The sequence below is a fragment of the Citrus clementina genome, unplaced genomic scaffold (genome assembly GCF_000493195.1).
Source record: "Citrus clementina cultivar Clemenules unplaced genomic scaffold, Citrus_clementina_v1.0 scaffold_9, whole genome shotgun sequence".
Lineage (NCBI taxonomy): Eukaryota > Viridiplantae > Streptophyta > Magnoliopsida > Sapindales > Rutaceae > Citrus > Citrus x clementina.
In genome coordinates this window covers 12459038-12470521 of record NW_006261964.1, presented here as the reverse complement: position 1 = coordinate 12470521, position 11484 = coordinate 12459038, and the positions used below count along the sequence as shown (strand labels likewise).

The 11484-nt window shown below is 33.9% G+C and overlaps 1 protein-coding gene across 2 annotated transcripts; it reads left to right on the top strand.

Moving 5' to 3' along the window:
- Positions 1-2518: 2518 nt before the first annotated feature.
- Positions 2519-6350, top strand: LOC18033334 (protein ACTIVITY OF BC1 COMPLEX KINASE 3, chloroplastic). Of its 2 annotated transcripts, none has more exons than XM_006420662.2 (7): positions 2519-2988; positions 3085-3312; positions 3432-3767; positions 3926-4481; positions 4988-5174; positions 5293-5659; positions 6065-6350. In XM_006420662.2, exons 1-7 carry the CDS (start codon positions 2710-2712, stop codon positions 6191-6193), a joined length of 2082 nt encoding a protein of 693 aa, XP_006420725.1. In that variant the 5' UTR covers positions 2519-2709; the 3' UTR covers positions 6194-6350. The 2 variants fall into 2 exon arrangements, with proteins under 2 accessions (XP_006420725.1, XP_024036755.1); XM_024180987.1 differs by lacking the exon at positions 6065-6350 and adding an exon at positions 5956-6049.
- Positions 6351-11484: the final 5134 nt, after the last annotated feature.

Genomic DNA, 11484 nt, shown 5'->3' with positions numbered 1-11484 from the left:
ACTGAAGTGGTGGAAGTTTATCAATCACCTCTGTTTTTGCTTTATTTACCTCTATTCCCTTTCTAGAGACCCTATGACTTAGGACTATCCATTCTTGTACCATAAAATGACACTTTTCCCAATTTAGCACTAAGTTAGTCTCCTCACATCTTTTAAGCATATTTTTTAAGTTGTGTAAACAATCATCATATGATTCCTCAAAAACCAAGAAGTCGTCCATGAATACCTCAAGTGTTTGCTTAACCATATATGAAAAAATAGACATCATACACCTCTGGAAAGTTGCTGGAGCATTGCAAAAACCAAATGGCATCCTTCTGAAGGCAAAGGTTCTATATGAACAAGTGAATATTGTCTTCTTCTAATCCTTTGGTGCTATAGTAATCTAGTTGTAGTCTGAGTATCTATATAAGAAAATATAATATTATTTTTCAGTAAGTTTGTCCAGCATCTAATTTGTGAAAGGCAATGGAAAGTAGTCCTTCCTTGTGGCTTTTTTTAGCTTCCTATAATCCATGCAAACTCTCAATTCGGTCACTGTTCTTGTGGGAATGAGTTTGTTCTTTTCATTTGCTACCACTGTTACTCTACATTTCTTTGGAACACATTGTACTGGACCTACCCATGAGCTATTTGATATTGGGTAAATGATTCTAGCATCAAGCCATTTAATGATCTCCTTTTTCAAAACTTCCTTCACGATGAGATTCAATCTTCTATGTTGTTTTACCGAGTTGTTATAGCATCTTCTAACAGAATCTAGTGCATGCATATGGATGGACTGATTCCTTTAATATCTGTCATGGTCCATCCAATAGCTTTCTTGTATCTCTTTAATACATCCGCCAAGCTCTTCTCTTAATCTGTATTCAAAGAAGATGAAATGATAATTAAGAGTGTATTATTGTCATTAAGATAAACATATTTTAAATGTGAAGGTAAAAGTTTTAATTTTAGAAAATGAGGTGACTAAATAGATGGAACAAATGGTTTTACTTCCATGGTTGAAATGTCTAAAGATTCAAAGTGTTTGTCAGCCCTCACATATTGCTTATCTCCTACCCATACTATGTTAACTGCTTTAGAATCTTCAAATGTTACTTCATTGATGTCCTCCTTACTACAATAACTATTTAACCTCTCTATCATAGTAAAGTCCACAACACTCATAAAATTATAGTTTTCAACCTTATCAGGACTCTTCATAGCATCCACCACATTAAATGTAATTTGCTGGTCATTTACCTGCATTCAACTCTCCTTTTTGCACATTAATTATAGTCTTCCCTGTGGCTAAGAAATGTCTTACTAGAATGATTGACACTTTTTTGTTTGTCTCAAAATCCAACACTATAAAATCCACTGGAAAAATAAAATTATACATCTTAACCAATATATCTTCAATCTTCCCTTCAAGATAAGTGTGAGAGCGGTCAATAAGTTGTAAGGTCACACTATTGTTGGCCTAACTTATCCAACTCCCAATTGTTTGAACATTGATAAAGACATAAGATTGATGCTTGACCCCAAGTCACATAGTGCTTTACCATTGCTGTTGATGTTGTAGCTTAATTATTTACATTTGTGGGCTAGAAAGTATATTGTTTTGGCTTTTTTTCAATTTGAGTTTTCTCTTGTGTTGAAACGGGTTCTACTCTTCTTTTTGGTATACCAACAGGAATATGAACATCTTTTCTAGACCTTAAGTTAATCACTTTGCAATGCTCGTTTTCTTTTCTTCTTGGATCATCTATATTGCTTGGTAAACTACGCTGCGGTTTGTTATTCAATGCTGTAGCAAGCTGTCCAATCTAATTTTTTAAATTTCTTAAGGATACAGCTTGGCTTTGGACAACTACTTCATTCTTCACAATATACTCCTTAATTAGAGTTTTGAGAGAACTGAGTTTATCATTGTTGGTGTTTCTTTAAAGTTAATTTTGCTAATAAAATCTAGGTGGTTGTGCAGGCTTGTTTTATCCACTGGTTGCTGCAGCATGCTGGTTCTAATTGCTCTATGAAAAGTTTGGGTGTTGTCTCCATCTAGGTTGTAAGTGTCTGAATATGGATTGTTCTAATTGTTTATGTTAAAATTGCCCATATAATTAGCCGAGGCTGGATTTCCAGGGCAATTGTCAAATAAGTGCCCCTCTCCACAATAAAAACAAGATACGTCAGTAACTTGGTTGACAGTTGTTGGAGCAGCGGTTATAGCCTTTATCATATTTATTAATGTGGTTACTTGGGCTGACAATGTTGTCAAGGATGTCAAGGCGTCTATATTATGGATTCTTGTTGTTCCTTTTGTTGCAGCTTGCATGAGTAATTTGATAATAAAAGTTATTGTGAAATTATGGGTGTAAAGAGTTATTTTGCGGTTTTAAATAGGCTGACCCGATAATTAAACGGATGGGTGTCAAGTAGTGATTAAAATTTTGGTAGGTAGTCGGGTAAATGACATTAATGCCCCTGCCATTGTATAAATTTTTGTCATTGACGGACACACATTGCCGCTACGTCACGCTCCTAGAATGTGGCTGGGAGCTAGAGCCCAGAGCCGAGCAATAAAAATGAAAGAAAAGAAAATCACAAGGCTTAATTTGGGAGCCAGGGCCCAGAGCCGAGCAGCAAAAAGAAAAGAAAAGAAAATCACGAGGCAACCGTCAGTGACCGTCGGTTGTCTGGAGCATACAAAACCAAACCGTTGCCATGAGTCTTGTTTCTGCCGGAGGTTACTCCTTCGGCTTATTGCCATGTAGGTCTAGAAGAAGAGCTAAAGCAATTGCCAAAGCGGCTCTGGTGGAAGCGAGGCCAAGAGCAGTACCAGCGCTAAGGAAAAGCTCCGGTTCCGGTTCCGTACAAAAAGTTTTGGTTGGGGACAGAGCGGACGACCTTCAAGCGGAGGCAAGAGCCATGGCACGTGCTGCAAATGCCTCCGTATACAGCCCCGAGCTTCTTGCCCGCAATTACGGTTCACGGCCTGTTCAGGTTGTCTGAGCATCAATAATACCTTTTCACCTTTTCGTAAAAAAAAAGATTTTTTTTTTGTTTCTAATTAACTGATTAATAATAATATTGATTCAGTTGTTGCGTAGAACCCTACAAATATTGGTAGCCTTGGGTTCATTTTCTCTAAAACTATTAATTGACCAACGAAATGGAGTGCTCGATCAGAACAAGAGAAAGCGCGCTGCTGAGCTGAGGAGAATCTTTACACGATTGGGTCCTACTTTTGTGAAATTGGGTCAGGGCTTATCCACCAGACCGGACATCTGCCCTCCTGAGTATCTCGAGGAGCTCTCTGAACTTCAGGTATTATTAATCATTTATATCACAAATTTATTGTGGACTTATTTGTATTGATAATGTGCAAACGCTAATGCTAGTGAAAGGACAAATTGAGAACCTTTATTGTTGTTACAACTGAGCAGGACGCTCTGCCCACATTCCCGGATGCAGAAGCCTTTTCTTGCATTGAGAGAGAGTTGGGATTAACACTCAACTCGATATTCTCTTCCATTTCCCCGTCCCCAATTGCCGCTGCCAGTTTAGGCCAAGTTTATAAAGCTGAGCTTAAGTACTCTGGTCAAATTGTTGCTGTAAAGGTTCAACGTCCCTGTATTGAAGAAGCCATAGGACTGGACTTTTACCTTATAAGAGGTGTAGGATTTCTCATCAATAAATATGTTGACATAATTACCACTGATGTCGTTGCCCTTATTGATGAATTTGCAAGCAGAGTTTATCAAGAGCTTAACTATGTGCAGGTTAGTTTCTGCTTATATTGATGGTTGTTTATAAGGTAGATATTTTTATTGCAGCATGATTCTTTCTCCAATAAAGTTCTGAAACGAAATTGCTGTAGTTGCTGTAATTTGCATAAGATTTGTTTCAGTTTGGATCTTAATTTAGCAAGTCCCTGCAGGAGGGACAAAATGCAAGGAGGTTTAAAAAGTTGTATGCTGATAAAGAGGATGTCCTTGTCCCTGATATCTTTTGGGATTATACCAGTGGCAAAGTACTAACCATGGAGTGGGTTGAAGGAGTCAAATTAAACGAGCAAGTTGCCATTGAAAGTCAGGGTTTGAAGGTTTTGGATTTAGTGAACACGGGTATCCAGTGTAGTCTCAGACAGCTTCTTGAGTATGGATATTTTCATGCAGATCCTCATCCTGGTAATCTCCTGGCAACACCTGAAGGAAAGCTGGCTTTTCTTGATTTTGGAATGATGAGTGAGACCCCAGAAGAGGCAAGATTTGCCATTATCGGTCATGTTGTTCACATGGTTAATCGAGATTATGAAGCTATGGCCCGTGACTACTATGCTTTAGACTTCTTGTCACCTGATGTTGATGTTACTCCGATTGTACCGGCACTTCGGAACTTCTTTGATGATGCACTTAATTCCTCTGTGAGCGAGCTAAATTTCAAAACAATTGTTGATGGTCTTGGTGCTGTTTTATATCAATATCCATTTAATGGTGAGTTTTTAATTTTTTTTTTTTTTTGGTTATTGAATTCTGAGCCCTATTTTGTAAGCATGTGTACTGATGCTTTTGTACTGTAATACCCACCGGGCATGCTGAGCCATACAGTTCTGTTGCTTGTGATATGTAATTGTTTCTTGTTTGTGATATATAATTATTTGTTGTTTATATTTAATATCATTCCATCCTGTCTTTATCTATCATCTTAACTCTTGATAGTTATAAATTCATTTCCTAGCTTTTATTATTTTTGTGTCTATGTTGGTTAGTGGAGATTGGAGGAAATGTTATCTATTAATTGCGCACCTCGTTTCTTCAACTTAGGAATATTATCGTTGCTTTAGAGTACATTATATTCAGTTCCTCCTGTGGACACTTTGGTCATTTTATATGTTTTCTTCTTAATACAAGTTTTCTTTGTTTCCTATAAAAAAAAAAATTGATGGGAGTACATTACATTCTGATGCATTCTGTTATTTGGCTTGTGAACTTCCTTGCAGTCCCAGCATATTATGCATTAATATTGAGATCACTGACAGTACTCGAAGGTTTAGCCCTCTATGCTGATCCCAACTTCAAGGTGTTGGCTGCTTCATATCCATATTTTGCTAAAAGGCTTCTCACCGATCCAAATCCATATCTTAGAGATGCTCTTGTTGAGTTGCTTTTCAAGGATGGGAGATTTAGGCACGTACTTTATTCACCATTTACTATTAACTTAGTAGATTTTGAGTTTGTGGTGTGTGACATTTCCATTCGGGGCTGTTAGTCCTTTTGAAGAACTCTTTAACTTGGTTTGATGCAGATGGAATAGGCTTGAAAACCTACTTGTTCAGGGAAGAAAAGATAGAGATTTCTCTGCAAAAGATGCTTTACAACCCGTTCTGAAGCTTTTACTGGGTCCAGAGGGTGAAGAGCTCAGGACGTTAGTCATTAAGGAGTCTGTCCGTGTAACTGAGGCTGTTGTTCTGGGAGCTGTTACTGATACTTACAATTCTATGCCTGATTTTATGCGTAGTCTAGTTTTCACTGGCAGCAGAAGGGGGCCTCTTTTGATGAGTGATACTGAATTAGAAAAAGTGATAGAGCTTCGGGATCAGGTTTTTAGAATATGGGGGCTTCTACGATCGTCTGAAAATTTCGATCCAACCTTGTTGCAACCTATATTACAGGTGAGAACCATTATTGTTTATGAGTGATACTGAATTTGTACTATCATTGATAACATACCGGTTCTTTTATTCTTTCTACTAGTTTTGGAGTGGAAGATACTGTTGAACATGAAACTAGTTTTAACAATTTTATGATGTTAACATTTGTATAATACTCACTGCAAACATTTTTAAGATTGTAATTGTGGAAGTAGAAGTTCCGATTGAACTCTCTCAACTGGAGGTATCTGTGGCATGAAAGTCTGCATTTAATTTAACAATCTTTTCACATTTATTTTCCCAAATTGTTCATATAGCTTTCTAGGAAGCAAGAGGCTAAGAAAGAAGTTGTCTGAAAGTTTATCTTCAATATTAACTACAATTGACAGAAAAACATATTGCTAACGGCAGAATCTAACCAAGCAGGTGCTTCAACAACCTGAGGGACGTATTCTGGGAGGTCGTGTTGTGGGTGGGATCACACAACGTCTCGCAGCACGACTTCTGCAACAAGTTCTCCGAACTCCAGCAACAGGTTCTGCTTCAATTGACTGAGCACTTTTAACAACTATTGCTGATCCAATACATGTACGTTATATAATTGAGAATTTGCTTGAAGGAATTCCTTACCATTCTTTGTTGAAGTAAATGTTTCATAGAAAAGAACATTATATTATTTATCCAAATAAATATCATACAGCTTTTGAGGTTAGATGGATGACTTGAAGAACCCTTACCCTTATCGTTATTGTTTATGAAGAAGGCTAACCAGACTATACCACTTAATTAAATTATTCATTCTTAAGATCTTCAAGTAAATCTGATCAATTGCAATTTACATCTTAAATAGCATTTGGATTGGGTTCTTGTTTGAAGTGTCCCCTTCTTTTTGGGTGACTGTGAGGGGTACTACAGATGGCAAAAACCAGGTCCGGAGCGGGTTCAATCCGGAAAAAGTCCGGGTCCCCGGATTCCGGATTTTAAGCCCGGATTGTTGGGTGAAGGGAGGAAGATAAATTCTCGAAGCATGCCACTTTTGGCTCTTTGGAATTTACAGAAACAGTAGAACAAATTTATGAGATCTCAACTAAATTTACTTACATCAATAATAAAGTTTACAATTATATTGATATTATGTGTTTAAATTTTGTATTTGGCTATTCACAACAACGAAAACTTCAATAATTATCGAAGCGCGCCGATGAAAAGAGGTTTGCGGTTTCTTTGAGATATCGGCTAACGCACTGGCGAGTCCAGGAGACGGCAGCTATGAGAGCAGCAAGCGGAGTCTGAGATCCAACATCCACAAAGAAGATAGGTACCTTCCGATCCCTTGGTTGATGATGATGGATGACGAACGGTGGTAGAGCTTGGTTGTTACTCTTGATGATTTAAATTGATGTTGAGGATGATTTAAATTGTTGTTGCTCTTGATGATGAATTGACGATGATGGATGGATGATGAATTGAAGTTGAGGATAAGGAAGATTGGGGTGGCGGCTGGTGTGGGGCTAGGGTTTGTTCTACGTTTTTGTTTTTGCTTTTTGCAACTTTTTGCTTTATATTTATATTTTATAATAAAAATTAATTAATTAATAAATCATAAAATACTGTAGGTCGGGTCCGGGTTCTGGATATCCAGATATATCCGGGTTTTAAAAAATGCTTTCGGATCCCGCATTTTACATACATTCGGATCGGGTTGAACCCGGACCGAATTATCCGAGTTTATGCAGGTCCGGGTCGGGTCCAGAAAAATTTGCCATCCCTGGGCTGTAGAGATTGTGGCTAGGCTAGGCTAGGCTGTGGGTTGTACTGTTTTTGTGGAGGAAGTAAATGCGGCATTGACCAATGTGTAATCGAAATAGGGAATTGGCTTGAGAATAAATTGTTTACTTTTAGCATATGAATTAGAATTACAATGAGTTGAATTGTCATTAATGTCTTTATTTTATCTTTGAATTAGAATGAATTATTGTAAGTTATTAAAATGATCATAATTGATTATTGTCATTTATTATAATAATTGTAATTATTATTTTTATTCAGAATAATTATTGTTAATAATAACAACAACAATAACAACAATTAAAATGATAATATTATTAATTTAATATCCATTATTATTAGAGAAAAGGACATCTACAACCCCAAGATTTGATCTTCATCTGAGTAAATTGTGTTAATATGATTAGTGATTAATAAATTAAAAAAAATAGTTAAATCCTAATCATTCACTAACACTAAAATATAGGTGACATAAGATCTATAAAAAATCAAGAGTGTTCAGATCAGAAGAGGATCTTAATCTCACCAACTCTCCCAAGTTTAAAATTTATAAATAATGACTTTAAAATTGACTTTAAAATTTTTAATAAATACAAATATTATATAAATAATTTAATCTATATTTTTATTTATTGTAGATATTTTAAATAAATATTTGCATTAAATGCATTTTACAAATAAAAAAACTCGAATACTAATAATGTTAAAATTATTATTTTCATAATATTCAAAATAATTTAAATTTTATTACATTTATTTTAATATTATTATTCTATTTATTATAATATTTAGTTTAATATAATAAAATATATCTAACAGGTTGTAAAATATAAAAAAAATTTAATTATTTTAAAATGTAAATATTATTACATTTATTTTAATGTTATATTTCTATTTATTATAAAACATTAGAGTCAATTTTTTGGGATAATAGAGGTAAAAGGTATTGTGGTCAAAAAGAGGTTTTAGTGTCTCTTTTTGAAAACTTGGGGGTGTTGGTGACTATTTCCCCAAACTTTAGGGTTTGTAGATGTTCTTTTCCCTTATTATTTTTAAATTGGTAAAAAGAAATTTTTAATTTTATCTCTCATTCTCATTACTAAATTTGTGAGGTCTACACCAATTTGATTTCATTTTTTTTCTTTGTTTTGATAAGTAAACATTATCAATTGTTCTTATTTCATATTTTTGTTTCTCAATCCCACAAGTAACACATTATAAAAGCCTTCAAATTATTGATCCAATTTATTTTTTGAACTATGACTACGTTTATGATCCTTATGATGATTGCTTTGTTTTGCATGGTTAAACTTGTTTCTTGTGTAATAAATAAGGTAATTATAATTAATGAGAAAGTAAATTTAAGAAAAAATATATACTCTTAATTATCTCTTCGTATTGAATAAAGATAATAAAAATGTGATGCCTTTCACTTACAAATTCATGGCTATTTATAGTAGAAATGCATCAGGTTTAATTAGCAAATCAATGAATTGCTAGCTCATTAAAATTAAGCCATAAATGAACTATGTTGTAAGCGGTAGTAAATCCATTGTTATACAACATTCTCCCTTGGATGTCCACTACTTTAAGATGATCATAAAATGATATTGGATTTGCTATAATACTTATCTTATTAAAAACCTTAATTAGTAGAAAATCAATGGGAAAATATGCTCATAAGGAAGAATAGTACAGTGCACATGTGTCCAATTTTTATATAAGTTATTCTCTTAGATATTTCCGCTCTCTTGATGAAATGCTCCTCCTCAAAGAGACAAATAGCAAGTCGACACATATCAATGTTATAGACTAACTTCTCAAATGTTGAAGTGGGCAAAACTTTAGTAAAAAGATCTATGAAATTATCAATGGAGCATACCTGTTTGGCATCAACTTCCTTGCTCTATTGAAGCTCATGAATGTAGAATCACTTTGGTGAGATGTGGTTGGTTCTCTCTTCCTTGATATATCCTCTAACATGTGCAACACAAGCTGTATTGTCTTCAAATATTATTGTTAGAATGTTTAAGAAAAAAGTTAGATTACATGTGTTGTGAATATAATGGATGAGAGATCACAGCCATATACAATTCCTACTTGCTTTATACGTAAAAACATATCTTGCCTACGAATGATCTTATGAGGATTAGAAAGACATCTTTTATATGCATAACCAACAAGATTCGATTTTTGTGTTGGCTTGTTTGAATAAAATAATCCTAAGTCTATTGTTCCACGGAGATAATGAAAAACATGTTTAATGTTATTCCAATGTCTTGGAGTCGGTGGAAAGCTTAATCTTACCAATAAATTCACTGAAAATGCAATGTCCAGCCTAGCGCACTGAGTTAAATACAATAATGCACCTACAGCATTCAGATATAGTATTTTGGGACCAAATATCTCTTCATCATTTTCTTTAAGGTGGAATAAATCATTTTTAAGATCAAGGGATCAAACTATCGTAGGAGTACTTAACAACGATTATTATCCATGTTGAATTGCTTCAAGGTTTTTTCAATGTAGGCAAAATGACGCATGAGTACTTCATTAGTTTTATAATCAATCTGCAGGCTGAGACAATTTTTTGTTTTCCTTAAATCTTTTATTCCAAATCCTCTTTTCAAATATTTAGCATTTTTTAGAAGCTCTTCAAGAGTTCTAATTATATTCATGTCATTAGAACTGACAAAATTTGACACGACTCGATTACCCGACACGAACACGATACGAATAAATGGGTATGAGTCGTCGAATTTAACACGATTATTAGATGGGTCGGGTCCGGGTCGACACTATTTTTTTCCGTGTCGGGTTAGGGTTAAAAATCTTGACCCATTTACCCGATCAATGACTCGATTATATTTTCTATTTTAAAATAATTTGTAAGTTCTTGTCGTCAAAACTCAAATATTAGAAATGATTTTTTTTATTCTTTAAAATGATAAATATAAATACAATGTTTTATTTATAAAATTTTAAATATATTTAGAACTTCAATAGTGTAAATGTGTAAAATATTAGTAGGCATGTATATTTTATAATATTGATATATAATATTATTATCATATATATAATTAAAACCTCAATAGTGCAAACGTGTAATATTTTGTTAGATATGTATATTTTATAATATCGATAAATTATGTATGTGTGTATGTACATATGTATGTATGACAGTGTGTAAATATTTTAATGTAACTTTTGTTTAATATATAAATATTAAGCATGTTATTGGGTAATCCGATTATTTTTTCGTATCGGGTTTGGGTCACAATACTTTGACACGATTATTAAATGGGTTAGGTTTGGGTCGACCTAAATTTGACACGACACAAATCTGACACAATTCGAACACGACTCGATAACCTGTTTTGCTAGCTCTACATGTCATCGATATATACTACTGTAGTATCCATATTTGGATTTTCGAATGAATGTACATGGGCAAATAGGATCATTTATATGCCCATCTTTTATTAAATATTCATTTAAATGATTTTACCACATGCGGCTAGATTGTTTTAGTTTATATAAGGATCGTTATAGTTTGATTGAATACGAACTATTATGCTTCATGCATTTCAATTCCTATAGGGATTTTCATTTAAATATTAGAATCAAGTGACCAATATAAAATATGTTGTCATTACATCCATAAGACATATGTTAAGTTTTTTTGAGACTGTCAAACTAATTAAAATCGAAACGTAATGGTATCCATCACTAGATAATATGTATCCTTATAATCAATACCAGGTCTTAATCGTGCTTTGTATTTATTAAGTTTTCTTATAAATACCCATTTGTATCCAATAGGTTTGAAATTTTTAGATGTCTGAACTACAAGTCCAATTAATTTACATTTTGTTAGAGAGGTCAATTCTGCTTAAATTGCTTCTTTTCATAAAAGTCAATCATGCTTTTGTCTACATTCATTAACAATATCAAGCTCAAATCATTTGTAATTACAGTAGCTACTGTGAATGAGAATACATGTCAACAAAAATCTCATTACAATCCCATATTTTCTTTGTGTAAATATAATTTATAGA

Bases quoted from the DNA above. Each gene is read 5' to 3' on its own strand.
- LOC18033334 (XM_006420662.2), top strand. From the start codon at position 2,710: ATGAGTCTTGTTTCTGCCGGAGGTTACTCCTTCGGCTTATTGCCATGT. The intron at 4,482-4,987 runs GTGAGTTTTTAA...ACTTCCTTGCAG, and splicing joins ATATCAATATCCATTTAATG to TCCCAGCATATTATGCATTA. The intron at 5,175-5,292 runs GCACGTACTTTA...GGTTTGATGCAG, and splicing joins TTCAAGGATGGGAGATTTAG to ATGGAATAGGCTTGAAAACC.